The following is a 17,589-nucleotide window of genomic DNA, read 5'->3' on the forward strand; positions in this document are numbered from 1 at the left end:
TGACAACAGCGAGATTATTTTTCAAATTTATGCACACAGAACATTTTATTTTTTATATTTTTATTTAAGAGCCACTTTTCCACAAATATTGAAAAATACAGTACTTATCTGTATACCTTCTTCACAGTAGAAGAAGCAGGAATGCTATTAAAGTTTATGAGGATTTTTTTAATGTTTGTATATATTGTGTACAAAGAACAGTTAAAGGATGGCAGGGTTATAAAGTTAACCACTCAGATTTAGGAAATGCCAGAATTAAGACGGTCTAAGCAATTTTATTGCAAGCCCTCTGTGGCCATGTATTATAATGCAGTATTAGAATATAACTCAAATACATTTTTATTACACAGTTATTTTTGTTTTCAGAGGCCCTCTGCTTCTTTCAGCTATGTGGAGTGTTACTTCATATGGCATTTTACATTCAACATATGTCTCCATGCATTATTTAATGCATGCAGTTCAAACTGTGCCCCATTAACAGAATTATTATTTTTTTCATTGATTTTCCTGTTATACTGAGCTTGATGACTGTATCCAAGTATCTCATAAATATTAATGATTTATTTTCATAATATCCCTGTGTGATTAGAATTTTTACTCGTTTAACAAAATTATTAAGATCAAATGAGTGTGCTACTTTCTGTGTCCATTTTGCAATATCAAGAATTAAATTCATCTCATTCACAATGCTTAAATCCTAAGATGTGTTCAGTCCAAGTTAGAAAAAAAAAAAAAAGAGAGAAAAAATGCCTTCAGTGAGCAGTTCTTTGATAAATATACATATAATATTATGATGTTCCAGTTGTTAGCAAGGGAACCTGATCGATCTGCTTATACCAAAAGGTTAAGTTTTAGGTGGCCAATGTTAGCTGCTACCAATTCCGTCTTTGACTTCTTGGAGGGCACAGAATTGCATTGCATTTTTTTTCTGTACAAAACCCAGCTCCCTCTGATTTCAACTGAAGCTGCTGCTGTTCAGCACTTCTGCAAAACCTGGCCATCTGTGTCTACCAAGACCTTTCAAAGTGAGGAATATCCCAGTTCTACACCTGTGAAAAGTTAGGTCTTGTGAAATGCTTACAGTTTAATGAGATTTCTCTGGTGAAAGCAAGAATAGAAACAGTTATTTGCAATAGCATTCACCTGTTTTAGCCTGAAGGATTCCTTTCGCCTCATATAGCCTTTGTCCAGAATTCTCCAGTTTCTGTAAGAAAGTATACTGGAATTCCACAGACACACAGTTCCTGTGTCCTTCAACACACGATTAATTCTCAAAAAACTGTCCTGTCTGCAAAGGAAATGAGATCGGGTTCACAAGAAAATCTTACTTCCTTGACTGTTGAGCACTTTATTCTGCAGATTTATCTTTCTTTTAACCTATGAATTGAGTATTAATTTAAGAAAAGCAGTCTACTTTTCCTCCTAGATTTCATTTAGACCTGCGACTGCAGAAACAGCAAGGGTATCAATGAGAACAGTTATGTTCAGGAAGTCTGGGAAATAGGAATGTGTGCACAGTGCAAGGGTCACATGTTAAAATGACCCTCCACAGCCTTAGATGGGAAGTCCACACAGCCTAGCAGGGGCAGGGCCACCATCTTCAGAGGCACAGGCCTCTGCCACTTCAGTAATTTCTGGGAGAAGCTACTGCTATGAAAACTACCTTTCCTGTAGCCCCCTTTAAGTACTGGAAGGTCACTCTAAGGTCTCCCCGGAGCCTTCTCTTCTCCAGGCTGAACACCCCCAACTCTCTCAGCCTGTCCTCACAGGGAGGTGCTCCAGCCCCCTGAGCATCTTTGTGGCCTCTTTTGGACCTGCTTGAGCAGGTCCGTGTCCTTCTTCTGTTGGGGGCCCCAGAGCTGGACACAGCACTGCAGGGGGGTCTCACAAGAGCAGAGGGGGAGAATCCCCTCCCTCGACCTGCTGGCTACACTTCTCTCGATGCAGCCCAGGACACAGTTGGCTTTCTGGGCTGTGAGCACACATTGCTGGCTCGTAGTCAGTTTTCCATCCACTTGTACCCCCAAGTCCTTCTCCACAGGGCTGCTCTCAATCCGCTCATCACCCAGCCTGTATTTGTGCTTGGGTTTGCCCCAACCCATGCACAGGACCTTGCACTTGGCCTTGTTGAACTTCATGAGGTTTGCACTGTCCCACCTCTCCAGCCTGTCCAGGTCCCTCTGGATGGCACATCCCTTCCCTCCAGCGTGTCGCTGCTCCACACAGCTTGGTGTTGTCAGCAAACTCGCTGAGGGTGCGCTCAGTCCCACTGACCATGTCACCAACACAGACATTAAACAGCGCTGGTGCCAACATCAACCCCTGAGGAACACCACTCCTCACTGCTCTCCACTTGGACATTGAGCTACTGTCTGCAACTCTCTGAGTGTGACCATTCAACCAATTTTTTATCCACCACGTAGTCCATCCATCAAATCTGTGTCTCTCCAATTTAGAGAGGAGGATGTCATGTGGGACAGTGTCAAATGCTTTGCACAAGTCCAGGTAGATGACATCAGTTTCCCTTCCCTTATCCACCAATTCTGTAACCCTGTGATAGAAGGCCATCAAATTCATCAGGCACGATTTGCCATTACTGAAGCCATGTTGGCTTTCACCAATAACCTGCTTATTTTGCATGTGCCCTAGCAGAGTTTCCAGGACCATCCACTCCATGATCTTGTCAGGCACAGAGGTGACACTGACTGGCCTGTAGTTCCTTGGGTCTTCTTTATTTCTCTTTTTAAAAATGGGGGTTATGTTTCCCCTTTTCCAGTCAGTGTGAACTTTACTGGACTGCCACGACTTCTCAAATATAATGGAAAGTGTCTTAAACACTTCTTCTGCCAGTTCCCTCAGGACCCACACATGCCTCTCACCAGGTCCCATGGGCTTGTGCACCTTCAGGTTCCTTACATGTTCTCAAACCTGACCTTCTCGTACAGTGGGGAATTCTTCATCCTCCCAGTCCTTGCCTTTGCCTTCTGTGGCTTGGGTGGTGTTGCTGGAGCAATATGAAGACTGAGGCAATAAAGTCCCTATTTTATTATTTTTCTATTCCTTCTCTTTCCTAGAGAAATCTCAAGTCCACATTCCTTGATTTGCATTACATGTTATAGATCCCTTGGTTTTTTTTAGCATTGACATGTAAAGCTCCCTGTACTGGATTATGTATGCATCCAAGAGAGAAAAGGACTCAGGGTAATATTTGCATGTATCTTTTTCTTACTGGTAACGCTGTCTCAAGGAATTACTTTGCTCCTTGACTTTTCATTCCTGCTCCTGTGTTGCCTCCTCCCCTAGAGCTGATGCACCCATTTTTGAGGCTGAGACCTCCATAAGCACATAATTTAGCTCCAGACTCACCTGTAAAAAAACCCTAATCTTGATCAGGGACTGATCAGTACAACAAAGGAGCAGGATAGAGGACCAGGGCTGCACAGGGGAGACAGATGCAGGAGGTGGAGAACCACCCATGTCTAGCACTGCTGTCAGGAAAAAATATACCCAGAGGCTGCGTGAGACACTTGGACCTAAGATGAACTCATGGGCATCATGGAAAAGGCTACAGCACTAGAGACTATGCCCAGAGGCCATTCCTTCCTAGAGATCCCCTTCAGTGGGAGCTTTTGGGGAAGCCTAATTAACACTTGAATTAGCACAGTCCCACTGCATCCCTTCAGCCTGCGGGCTCTCCACAGTGACCACATCGGGTGCTAACATAGTCAGGCAGCATCCCAAATTAGAGCTATGAACCTGGGCAGGCCCACCACGACCTCATCTACTCAAGACCCATGAGGGCTAAGAAACAGAGTTAGGGAACAGTCTTGGTTACCCTCTGGGGTAACTTAGTAGGTGCTATCCTATTGACTGATGCTCAGAAGGGCACTGGGAAATAATATAGTGAAAATACAGGGTTAAAGCTCTAAATTGGTATATAGATACATGCAAAACTAGGCGGTACAAATAACTTAGATTTTTTATTTTTTATAGTTAGATAACTGTGAGGAAGTCACTAGTGGTGTGCACTACGAAGAGGAGTCCTAATTTTTTTATAAATTCAACTAAGTAGGGCACCCAAGTATGAAGAATGGGGAGAGGGTTACAGCTGCAAAACACAGATGACCTGCTGTGTCACGTTCTGAGCAAAACTGAACTAAATTAAAATCTGCATTTTTGGTACAGAAAACATATGAGGGACAGGCCATTTGTTCTGTGATTTTTGTTTGTTTCTCTGTATCATTTGTTTCAGGCAAGAATAATACATTATTTATTTCTTACATTACATGATTACTTCGTAATCTTCTGATATAAAACCAGGGTGTTTGTTTTGCATGCTGCATTCCCACTGCAGGCTTATTGGCAGGGAAACTGAGACTCAGCGACTGGTGGCATTTGCCAGCTCCATCTCTCCAAATGCTCAATCGTAACTTCAGCACAGCCACCCCATGCCAGAAGCTGTTCTTCAGATCAGCCAAGGGGTGGAAAAGGAGAATTTGTGAGGCTCAGTGCTTCCACAGAATTGGAGGGATCAGGGAATCGGCGTGGGGACATGGTGCTTCTCAGGGTTAGGAAGGAGCTGCAGGGGAAAGGAAGCAGGAAGGAGGGAGATATTGAGACATGACGACTTCTATGGTGGCTGTGGGAACATGGATATAGCCGGAAAAAAAAAATCTTCTGAAGGGAAGAATTAAAAACTATAAAAAGGAGTATGCAACCAAAGTTATTGCAGGACAAAGGGATGGAGAGTTGGCTACAGCCTGGTGCTGATAAATTGTATGGTTTCACCCACGTCTTTCCTTTGCTTCACTTAAACAATCAGTATTAACTGGACTTTTTTTTTTTTTTTTTTTTTTTTTTTTGAAGTCACTGATTTTTATAGTCTGCAGCCACATTCACCATTTAATACTAGCAAAGCCACCCTCTTAGAGTGTCTTTTTTTACACTGGTACTTCAAGTTAAAAATCTATTTTAAATTATTGGATAGCAAGTAGCAACCTCCAGAGGGCTAAACTGATGCTGTTAACAGGTCCAAAATGCGATGCAGCATATGGAGCTGAATACCTCATGGTACAGATTTGCATGCAGGCGGTTTTAATTAGGATTTAGAATTCCTTGAGGAATGCAGCATTCTGGGCGAGTCTCAATCTTGTCAATACATAGTGGTTTTGTTCATGCTAAAGCCTGAAAAAAAAAAGAATAGGTTCCTATTTGCTTGTAACTTTTGATGCTTATATGACCTGTTAGAATTTTCTCCAGCTGCCAGCTTTGTGTATGATCATTGCCTGTTTCTATGTACGTACTAGAAAAGACTGTCATCTGGTTTTAATAATGTTGTACCAGGTCAGTTCAAAGTAAAAATCATTTGAAGTTTCGTGACATTGCATAGCTACTTATTTTTTTCCTGAAACACTTCAGTGAGAGACTATGCTTTAACTCGATGGTTATTGTGCCATCTTGTGAGCGAAAGATGCAACTACGTCCAGCTAATACAAGGAAGACGTATAATACTTTGGCTAATGCTCATTTAACTACTTCTTCCTCATGAAAAATAAAATTATTTCGAGTTTCCAAAAACAGATGAGGTGAATGCTGTAAAGCGTATTTTTTCCACTTTCATTTTTTTAAAAACTGATCATATATTCCTTACAATGGGCAAATACAGGCTTATTTCAATCTAGTCGGAGAATAAATCATATAGTGCTATTTTTCTAGTTCGACTTCTTGTTGGACTAGATGGAAAAATTATGCAAGTTCTCAGTATTGTGTTGATAGTTTCCCTTCTGTGAAACAATTTCGTTCTTACAAGAAACCTCTTGTCCTCTAAAAACCACTGTTTCTCAGAGATAGCACCATATAAATTAGACAAGGCACCACTAGCTATTACACTGATGTGGAGAAAAACCTAATTCCTGACCTTAGAAAGTCTGCTGTCTCCTGGAACCTTTGTGGGGTAAAAAAAAATAACAACCCAACAGCTAAACTAAAAAAAATTTGTAAAGTCAGTATCCAAACTACCATCTTATTTTTTAATAATTATTATTACTGTTAAAGTCAGTGTTGTTGGGCTTAGAAGAGCAGACTGGAAAAATCTCCTGAGTTCTAGCAGTGTTTAATTAATTTATTCTCTTTGTGACCTTGAGCAAGTTATATTTCTGTGCCTAATTTTACCCACCTTTAGATGATGCACATAGTTTTTTCAACAGGATGTTATCAGACTTGACAACCACTTGTAAAGCTCTTTGGGCTTCTTGGATGAAAGGTATTGCTGTGATATGGTGACAGGCTTGTTAGAAATCTACTTGATAAGCAAAAGAGCAAGTCATTCACAATAAGTATAATTATTCAATGATTTAAGCTTCTTAATCTACTTCCACAGTCTTGGCAAGCAGATTGTGATTTCTTCCATTTTATATAATGAGAAGAGTATTTTTTTCTCTTTTTACTCTATAGATTGATTGCAAATATTCAGAATTCAAGCTGTGTTGCTCATTTGCAATCAGTTGGATGAGTAACATTATTTCTACTCATGATTGGATGAATGCCCAAGGACTTGTGTGTGCAAATTGTAAAGTTTGTTTTCTCAAGATACTCATCTGTATGACATTGAAATTTGCTGCCTTTGGAGAGCAGTGCCAGTAAAAATCAACACATTGAAGACCACTGGAAAAAAATTAATCCAAGAATGAGACAAAGTGGCACTACATTTTTTTAGTGGGACTTTGCAGGTTGAACTTTTGTCTAAATGGACCAAGTCCATAAGGGTTTCAGTTTTTGCCTGTGCTGAAACTGCAAACGAATGCAGTGTATTGAATTCTGGACCTAATATCAAGCAGAAGGGAGGTGATGTTCGACCTGTTCAAAGATAGCTCCCATGTCAAGGTTGCAGCAGATGACTAGCAGTGGGGCTAATCTGCGCGGGCGTTGTGAAATAGCTCAAATCCTGGGTTGAGGGAAAAGGCAAGTGAGCGAGGGATAAGGAGCAGGTAGTGTTGGGACTCAATTACATATCATATCTATACCCAGATTGCAGTGGGACAACTGGACCTGCAAGAAGTCATTGTCTCTTGTGGGAAGTTTTCTGCAGAAATTCCTTTACCTGTGGTCTCTAACTTTAGGTGGGTTATATGAAGACCCACAGCTTCTAAGGTGCAGAAGTCTGGCTCCTCCTCAGGAGTCTGAGACTTGAAACACTTTGCTCCCTTCTTTTTCAGCCCTCCTATTGCAAGCAGAAGTAATGCGTGATGTATTGGAGTGTGGTCCAGCCAAAGAGCCATGCAGAGAAGAACAGGGACATGTGCTTTTAGATGGCAAGTCCAGTAGAACCACATTCAGAAGCTTAGGACACAGGTCAATTTGAATTGATCTAAAATTAAATGTTCTGTTTGCATTTTCTGCAAAGCAAACTGATGATAACTGCAAAAAAAATACTAAGTGCTTTTGTAAAAGCCTGTTCTCTTTGGCCCAAAATCAAATGGCAAAGTCACAACCATCTTAATTAACTGACAGTCTGTCAAAGGTAAGTTGTAAGAACATCCGTATTTCCATACCAGTGCAGTAGTCTGACTTTTGTAACTTGCATTGTAACTTCCCATTTATTTTTTTACTCTTTTTTTTTTTTTTTTTTTCCTTGAAAGCTGGCTTTATTTAAATTTAAGGCTTCTGACCATTACCTTCTGCTGGGTTCATATCTTCAGTCCTATTTAGCTGACAAACACAGCCTTAGAAATGTTCCTTTAGACAGTACAATGCGGTAATAATCTCACATTGTAGAGAGAGTGATCTCTTATAAAAACGCACGTTCATATTAAAAATTCACAGCAGCACACTCCACTCCCCCATTATAGGTAATTACAGAGGATTTTAAATATCTGATGGTAGTTGGCAGCGTACAATACCCTGTCAGCAGCAGGCACTGATTTGTAATTTAATTATCATAAGACATCCACCTGTTCTTTTGTCAAATGAAGAGTAGCATTTCCGTGCAATCATGCTTTTCCCTCCAGAAATCCAAATTAACCCTTAGAGAAAACTCTGGTTTCTGGGGAGTGTGGAAATTCAAGGATATTTGCAGGACCCAGTCAGGACAGAGTGATGGAGAGGAATGAGGCATTTCTGCAGGAGGGTCTCAGTTCTGGTTTGGTATCTTCAGCCTTACCAGTGGCTTTTTGCTGGGTCAAGCTGTTTTGGTTCACAACTGAAAGCATTTCAGTGGTGGGATGCTGTGGGAGGAAACATGGAGGAAAATCAAGGAGTTTGGTGCTAAGAGCATGAGACAAACACGTAACAGGGTTGACCCAGAAATTCTTTGGCTCATACTTTGTGAAGAGCAAGGCTGGACTTGTGGTTGGAGGGAGAAAAAGGCCAATGGAAAAGTCAAAATTTGTTTTGTAAACTTTCCAGTTTATGGCACATGGACATGGATATTAATGAATTTATTTGGGTTATTTGTGCAGTTACTGGATAAAATGATTTATTTTAATTTTAAAGCATAGTTTTTCACAGGCAAGACAACCAGTGGAGCTGCATGGCAGTGTTCTGCTTTTCAGGAACTCAGGGCTCAGAGCCGCTTTCCTCTGGGCCCTGGCTCTCATTTATGCAGCAGGTACACTGCAGTGCAGTGATGGGGAAAGGACTTACTGATGAACGTAAAGAGGTGGTCTCTCCTTAATGCCACCTTACACCACTTCTTGTGCTGCAAAGCTGTATAAATGATGTGACAAAGCTTGTTATGGCTTCTGCCACTGCTGTCTTGTCTCTTTGGAAAGTTGTCACTGGACATTTAAATTTTTACCATTTTGTGGGGAGATAGGAGGCGGTATTCTGCAGTTATTTCTCCTAATAGTGTTTTAGCAAATGACTCACTTTAAAGAGGGTGTCTCTGCGTAGTTGTCTTTTTTGAAAGAGTACTTGCTGGATTCAAAAAATAATTGATTGCTCGGGGCTTAAATGATCTGTGTGCCAAGCCTTTAATGTGACATTGGTTGGAGTACCATCTATTAGGCTGATGGCTTCTTGCCCAAATAATACTTCTCTGGTGCCACTCATTTTATAGATTCATTAATTACATTATCTGAAAAGTGAGTATGTGAAGGGTTGCAGGCATCTACCAGAAAAGAAGAAATAAAACATGTGTGCGTATTCTGAAGATAACTGGCAACTGCTGAACCATTTCCATACATGAGAGTGAAGGCAGGAATAAACTGGGATGATTTCCTTTGGAGGGATGAGTGAATGAAGTGACGCCCCAGAGCTGAGCCGTCCAAATGAAGTGCAGGAGCGGCAGAGAGCTCTGTCTTGCAATGTCCTTGTAAGCGTACCTGAACTTAAAACTTCTTATATGGCCTTCCAAATAAATCCTAGTCTTTGATTTTGCTCATTCCAATATTTTATTATATTCCTGTCAGCTGAAATGGCATGTACAATGACACTATCTGCCCCTCTCTTATTGCCATAGACCTGCAGATTCCCTCTCTGATTTACGCTCTGCTCTCCTCCTCCTGCTCCCTGCTGTAACATCTCAACATCCCCCACCACTGCATTAGGCCGTGTGAAGTCGTTCGGTAGTCTTCTCCTCTAGACTCAGCGGTGTGTATGGGTGTCAGGTATCAGAGGGGAGGCTTTGGCGGTGGGGAAGGGGGTTGCAGGCATCTCTGTGAGGAGACACAGGAGATACAGACAGTTCCAGCCAGTTGCAACCACCCCAGCCCCAGCCCCAGCACAAGGCACAGCTGGGCCCGTCAGCCACATGGATGATGCCTTTTTAAAAGGATTCTAGCTAAAGGACAGATTGGGTCATTTAATTTCATTTTTAGCACTATATTCCTTGTTACAAGCTTTATTTTGGATCTTGGACAAGCTGCTTACCTCCTGTTTCTTAGGATGCCTCTCAGTGGAGCCAAGCCTTACAGCACCTCACACCCTAATTAGTCTTTAGGGTAAGGGGAAAGCTTCACGGGAGAGTAATTTTCTGTCTGCCTGCGCTCTGTGGAAGTGTGTATGCGCTCTCCAGCATCAGAGTACATGGTACTAAAAGGAAAATGACTCAAATATTTTGCAGAGAAAGGCTGTAGAAGTTATTAACACGGGGATGTGAAATGTGAGCTGATGCTACAGCTCAGCCGATCAACATGTCTATTTTTTTCAGTCTCAGCCTTTGACAGCGTGTCGTCTCAGATGTCTGTCTGATGGTGAAAGTTTTGACTACCAGTGTGAAATACCACATATTCTCTCTTTCATGAAATGTTAAAAAACGAATGAGGTATTCTCTCCAGAACAGATGAGAAATCTGAGGATTATATTATCTAATGTCAGATACTTTATCTGTTATCCCATATTTACATTAATATATGTGAATTGCCTCCTCAGACCTTATTTGTTTTTCCTTGCTATCTTTTTTCTCTAGAAATATCGTTATCAAGATGAGGACGCTCCACATGATCATACTTTGCCTCGATTAACCCATGAAGTGAGAGGCCCAGAGCTTGTTCATGTGTCAGAGAAGAACTTGTCTCAGATAGAGAATGTCCATGGATATGTCTTACAGTCGCACATTTCTCCTTTGAAGGTAAGATCGGTGTTCATTGTGGCTTTGGTCCTCAGATACAAGAAAACATGTAGCATCAAATGTTTGGGAACTTATTTTGTCTTACAGGCAGACAGGCATTTTCTTGCAAGGTATCATTGCAGATCAGTTGTCCTGTGATGACTTTTTAGGGCTCTCTGTAGTGTAACAGGTGATGGTTCAGTTGGCAAAGCTTTGTGTGCGTTGTGCGTTTTTTGCTTTGAGTGAGTTTTTTGCTTGAGCAAAAATCATATCTGGCAAAAGAGTCTGTTTTTCTGTACATTGAGAAAGGAATAAAGCAGGTTCTCGGCCTCAATATCACGGTGATTTCAGAATGGCAGACTTCCCTTCCTGATTGTACTTGTTCAGAAATTGAAGAAAACCCACTGTAAATGTAACCATCTGATGGAATCCTAGTTTTTGCATCTCTCTAAAAGCTATATATCTGTGCCAAAGTCGTAAGTTATGCCTGAAAAGGGAGCTCATTTGCCACTATTCAGATCTTTACTACTTAAGCGCTTGCTCTTTTCTGTGGGTTTTGTTGCAATTCAAAGTGATGTAGAGACATCTCTCTGTTAACTAAGGCAACTATTTATAAAATACAGAAGTGTATGTGCATCTCTGGTGTCCTCTGATATATCTTGCTGGGCAAAAAATGTTTATCTTCATGGTGAACCTGTATATTAACCAAAAAGAAAACCATTCCTGAAAATTACATTTGCTCTTTAATAAGGCTGCAATAGTTTGAAGATGTTCCTAAAGATTCTCTAATGAAAGGTGTATAGATAGAGTGATGAGCATGATGGTTTTCCTGTTTTATTTTTATTAGGCCTAGGAAGGGGAAAAAAAAAAAAAAAAAAAAAAAAAAAATATATGTTACTAGAGGTGGTGATGTTCTGGGTAATGGTTTTATTCCAGCAATTAACTAAGCAGCAAACAAGGCAGATGGGCTTTGCTCCTTCTGGTGCTCAAAGCCTGTGAAATGGGCATTGCTTGTGTAGCAGAGTGATTACAGTGTGGTTCCAAGTGAAAGGAAATGTTTATTATTAAAGATTGATGTGAATGCAGCTGGTGTTCGCTGAGCCTTCATGGAATAGCCATGTGAATTAATCTTTGTCCTCTGCTCTTGTTCCTGTGTGTAGTTTATATGTCATTTGTCTTCTCGTGTTTCGCTGCTTTCAGGGTTGCTTACCTAACTTCTACTGCAGAAGCCAGCAGTATCAAGCAGTGATATATCTTCTTATGCTGAAGCAGATCGATTTAGTCATTTGGAAGGGATTACTTCCATGTGGCCTCTGTGTAACCTCAGGGGACAATCACAGACAAAGCAATTTTTTGCCTGGAAGGGAAACATCCTTGGTACTTTAGGACTTCTTGAGTATTAAGATTACAGAGGTGCTTCTTATCCATGAAAGTCAAAAATAGATATTTTTCTTTACGTTTGGAGACTTTCAAGTAAGGCTTCATGATCCAAGTTGATAATGTAGCAATGATGATAAAAAGCTTATTGTGAAATGAGGTGAAAGATATCTCCAGACATCTACAGTTGCCTTAAAACAGCTCTCAATCTAATTTGCTCTTGTGATAGGAGAAAGTTGTTGTGTACCGCTGTTTTCTGAAGTGATGGGAGAAGAGGAGCTACATAGTATTTCCTCGTGGAAATCAGTGTCTTATGAACATTCTCTCCTCAGCATAAGGATTTCTGTCTTTGCCCCTTTTCCTCCTTTCCTTCAGATTCAGTGTCTCGTGTCTGCCTCTTAATAGTGTCTCATGCCTGCCACTTAATCTAAATTTAGTAATTTGTCTCTTCAGATGGCTTTGAAGTTCCTGCTTTCCTTCTCCTGCAGTCTACGTCCTGTCTTTTAACCTTCAGTAGAGAAGAGACTCAGGAGACTGGAGTAAACCTTCTGCTAGAGCTTATGGCACTCTGGTACACTTCCTATCTGAAATACCTGCTTTAGATTTAATTTTATTTCCAGGAATTGTCTGAAATCCCTGTTCAGAAGCTTTTTGTCATGGTAATTTCCACATAGTTGAGCAATAACATTCCAAACTCTCCAAAATCCGGTAAGAATTGGTTGTTGAATTATAGGCTTTCCATCCTATAGCCTGATATCAGTCAGTATTCCACTCTCTTCTCAGCAATCGTGAGGCATACTGCATGCCTTCCTAGGGAAAGGTAAAATATTGGTTTTTAAAGATTGGCTGGATAAGTGTGCCTGCAACTTAAATATTTCATTACCTTTCATGAGAGGTGGAACTGCTGAACTCCTGCTCTGAGGATATATAACAAATACTGGGGTCCAAATACAGCCTGTCAACTTCTTAGGAGTGAGAAGGCACTGCCAGTTGCAGTGGGAAGGAAAATACTGTCAGGAAACGCTGAGAGCTGTTTGCGCTGGAAAGGTTGACTCGTTCTGCCTCTTCTATGAATACAAGTCAGCATTTGGTGCAAAGGGAAAATGTGTGTAAAAGAAAGGCACAAGTTTGCTTGTACCAAGAGAGGGATCATATCACCCCGCCATGTGTCACTAGGACTGTCTGTCTGACCAGCACGCTGTGTGAGCAGGGAGTGGCTCTCTAACTGAGTGGGGTTAAGTCTCTGCCCGACTTTGCATTTTGCTGCCTGAATTTCACAGTGGGGTCTGTAACAGCAGGGTACACCTATCAAAGAAATTTTGAAGCAGTCTTTTGTGTTTAGTGGCTGCAAAATGCCCTGATGACAGGATGATTTGCCCAATATTTTTATGTTTGAAATAGTATCATAAAAGAAAAATGTATGAGCATAAAAATAATCTAGTTAAGATGCTTTGGAACCAAAGCGCTGTCCCAAGGCCAAGCCACATATCCATCTTAATCACATCAGTTTCCCTAAGTGACTTGAGTTTGGCAGAGGAAAGAGCTGCGTGTTTCCATACATTTGTGTTCTTCTGGAAAGAAATCTGCAAAGACCATGCAATCAGAAAAGTACCTTCAGGGTGCCTGGTTCCAGCTCCCATAACTGACCAGTACCACAACTGTCTCTGGAAGCCACATTGTCTGTACAGATAGACTGCTTGCTCCCATCGCCCTGCCTGCACTCCCACGTTTCCAGCGAACGTGTCAGTGTGCATCCATAAACCAGCTTGACAGCTTGAGCCCAGTTACTTGCATCATTACAGTTACAAGTTTTGTGGATGGTTGAAGTTCAGGCAGAGAAACCGTGGGCCCGTCTATACCCCTGTGTACATCTCCAAGGAAAACATTCCAGGGATTCTTGAAAGATTTTCCAGCCCTCAGGATGGAAGGATTCATCCCGTGTTCTTTAACATGTGCATGATTCAAAAGGCCTGACATGGTCCATGCTGTATAGAACAGATGCGTCTTCAATTTGATAACGTTACTGTGTTCAGATTACTAAAATACCTGGCTGTAATTTCATATTCCAGATTATGTGGCTTGATACAGCCCAGAAATATCCTAGTGGAGCTCATAATTATTGGTTATTTCAGAAGGTTTTTATAGATACCAAAATACAATTTCTTCAATGACCTTACACTAATTTTGTGCGCTGAATAATCAGAGATCTGGTCCTCAGACATTCTGAAAATCTCTCTGAGACACTCAGATACTGATTATAATGAGTACGATTTAGAAATGTGAATAGGTTTTCTGATATTGATGTTAGACATACCTTCAGAAGATAATAATAAGAACTGTTGTGCTGAAACTAGACTCTCTTTTCACTCTGATTTTTACTTTTGTTACTTACAGATATTTTTGCATTAACTTTGCTTTTCCACTGTCCTGTAGCATTTCCCATACACTTAACTCAGTTCTGGAAAACGCTTAACGTTAGAAGGTTAGAAGTTAGAACTTCTCTAAAGGTTGATCTACTTATTAAGTGTGGAGAATACAAAATTTACAACAGCTTCAGCAGCTTTGAATGTCAAACACTGAAGCTGTAAAGGAAGTTTTCAGTTACATGGCTGTATGAACACTTGGTAAAATGCTAACGTTTGCGAAGTTTTGTGGAAGAGAGAGTTGCCCTATTGAGATGATAAATGTTCTTTGCAGCTTATGGAGGTGATGAAATTGTGTCTTGCTGATCTGTTAACGTATGTAATGGAATAAAAAGGTAACTTTAAAATATTTTCTTGCACTTTGCGTCGATTGACACTAGATGGTGCAGTAAGATCAGAATCCTTTGATCTGCATCTATAAAGCCTCAGTGACATGCTAGAGAGGTTTTCTTATATGGCTTAGAAAGTGCTAATTCAGTAAAAATGCCTTGTTAGAAATTAGATGCCTTCTGAATCCCTGGTGTGTTAAGAAATCTGAATACAGCACAACCATTCCTGAAATTCAGACATGCAAGTTCCATCTCTAAATGAAATGCATCTCTCTTTCCCTTCCTCCTAGGAATAATCAGTGTTCATTAAATGAATGATAACTCTGGCTTCTAAATTAACCTTATTCTTATTATTGTGATGTTAGATTTCGTCTTGTTTTAAGTATATTCCACTTCCTTGACATAAGGTTAAAGTAAAAATCCATGTAAAGATCTTGCATCTCTTTTATTTTTTTTTTCTTTTTTTTTTTTTCTTTTTTTCTCGGGTTTTTTTTTGGTGTCAGGCTATTCCAACTATCTCCATTTCCTCATTTAATGCAAGCTTTGAGTGTAAGCATCAATGACAGTTGCACTAAAACAAGTACCCAGGTAAATTACTGTTATTATCTTAGCCTAATATATTTTTAAACAAGAAAGTTCAGAAGCCTCTTCAGCTGCCTCTCCTTTCATGGCCTCACTTTCTAGAAAGAAGGAGCCACTGAATATTCCTCCTTTTCTTTGTCCTGCAGCAACAGCAGGGTTGCTGACAGCTTACAGAAAGTCAGGATTGATGGAATGACCTTCCAGTGGAGAGGAGGAAAAATCATCTCCACATGGAGCAAATGGGCAATTCATTTGCTTAGTGCTCGCCAAAGTTAAGGTTATACATTAATTGACATTTGTGCAAATTGCTTTGCAGAAGTAGGAGATTTGATTCTCCTGTCAGCACAGCATTGATTCCATTTGTTCTTTTTCCTCGGTGATGGAAAAGCCCCTGTCTTACCCATTCCTTCAGATTCTCTGTGTCTAGTTGGGGAAAAGATGTTCGGTTTCTGCTCCAAGCCAGATTCCTCTTTCCTAATTCCCATCTTTTGGTAAGTGTGTAGAGTGTCCTTTGCATGCCTATCATTATTCTTTTTATCCACCTGGGTGCAGAAAGGTCATTCCTGTAAAGGCTCCTGGAATCTGTCACGCCCCCTTTACTGTCTTTAATGAAACGGCTTCTTTGTCATCTCCAAAGCCTTCCTTGTCCAAGAGTGAGTCAGACCTCGCTACGGTGGTTGCTGTGCTTCGACAAATTAACAAAGACGAAGAAAGGGACTCTGAGGATGAGCCTGGATGATTAATTTATCTGTGAAAAAATGTCTTAGCCTGAGCTTCCTGGAAAATGTCAGAAGGAATAATTTTTTTGTGTCTAAAAATGTAGATTAGGTAAGAGCTATTTATTTCATGAATTAACATCAACTTCAATAAAAATTGAGTTCTAAAGATAATTTGGATAAGGAAGGTCAAAACATTCTATACTTTTTTTTTTTTTTCAGATGTAACAGTAACATTTCTCAATTCCAAAAGTTTTGAATTTTTTTTTTTGTTTTACTATTGAATTCTGTATAAAATACTAAGTCATACACTGGTCACAGGTACTGTGAAAACAGCACGCTCCAAGATTCTCGTGATGTTGCAGTGGATCACGTGAGCTGTAGATTAACTCGAGATGCTGCTGCACAGAGATGGAAAACATTAGGAAATAACAGTCAACAGGCCTGTGTAGTTGTTTTAAATGAGCAACTGCAGGAAAGTCCTCTGCTTATGTCATTGTAAATACCTCTAGCTACCAGGGAACCAGATTTACACAGGAAAAGCCGGTTACTGCAGCTTTCAGCATTACTATGCCTGATACTCCTGCATAAATATAGCTCCTGGTGCTTTGGGGGGGTCATCTAACCATAATAATAAATGCCATTTATTTCTCCAGAGCTGCTGAACATCCTTAATTCCTGTTACCGAGGAAGAACCCTATGTTAGAGCTGGAGTTCAGACAGGGAAGAGAACAAGATAAGGCTGAATTTGTTTTAACTTCTGTTGTTCAGGTGTCACAAACAGTCTATGTTTGAAACACAAACTATGGCATCTGTGCCATAGCACAGGTTGTGCTTCCAGAGCAAAGATGCTGCATTTCAGAGGCTCTTAAGAGACATGGAGGACTGTGAGAGGCTGATGCTTTGTTACATGTCAGGAACAGAAGTCTGAAGGTTTCTCTTGCAGTGACAAAATTAATTGGGGTTATACAGAGGACATATTAATGTATGCATGGATATATTAGCAAGCCATCTAAAATTTAATCTTGCATCCTTTTCTTTGCTTACACTGACTGTGTTTCATAAGTATAGCTAAATCTGCGTGAAGCATTTTTTTAGCCCCAGGGTGGCTCACCCGAGAAGCAATGATCTTATAATAATACTTTTGATCTCTGCCCTGGTAGCTTCCTATTTTGTATTTTTGGGTTGGTTTTTTGTTGCTTTTTTTTGTTTTGTTTTGTCCTTCCCCCCTCCTCCTTTTTAATATGCAGTTATTGGCAAAGCCCCATACTGCAGTCTGTATCCGTTAGAGAATTCCACTGAATATTCAGTAGGTTGCTTCATTAAGATACAACACTTGTTACATGTTTAATCATGTACTGCTTTTCTCTTATCTCTTACTGTAACAGCAGATAAGCATATATCATAGATCTGTATCTGTGATCTATTTTTTTTTAATTTAAAAATGCAATCAGATTAAAAAAGAAACAAAAGAAACACAAATGTGACTATGCTTGTTCTTGCTCTTTGAGAAGTGGCAAAAGTAGCTTTGAATCTTTATTTTATTTCATTATCTTTCAAGGAAAAATAGGCAGCTTAGAAATTTGTATTCTGAAGAATATTTTGTGTCTCAGTTT

At 40.3% G+C, this 17,589-nt stretch overlaps 1 protein-coding gene across 18 annotated transcripts in view; it reads left to right on the plus strand.

The window, feature by feature from the left end:
- The window catches only part of DLG2 (discs large MAGUK scaffold protein 2), a 1,035,190-nt gene that overhangs the window by 458,545 nt on the left and 559,056 nt on the right, over positions 1–17,589 (plus strand). For all 18 annotated transcript variants that reach the window (XM_026841744.1, XM_026841762.1, XM_026841771.1 and 15 more), the window contains one exon: positions 10,406–10,567. In XM_026841744.1, the coding sequence (XP_026697545.1) occupies positions 10,406–10,567 (162 nt within the window). The remainder of the gene's footprint in view (positions 1–10,405; positions 10,568–17,589) is intronic.

This window comes from Athene cunicularia (genome assembly GCF_003259725.1).
Source record: "Athene cunicularia isolate RWA chromosome 1 unlocalized genomic scaffold, athCun1 chr1_part1, whole genome shotgun sequence".
In the NCBI taxonomy this organism is placed as follows: domain Eukaryota; kingdom Metazoa; phylum Chordata; class Aves; order Strigiformes; family Strigidae; genus Athene; species Athene cunicularia.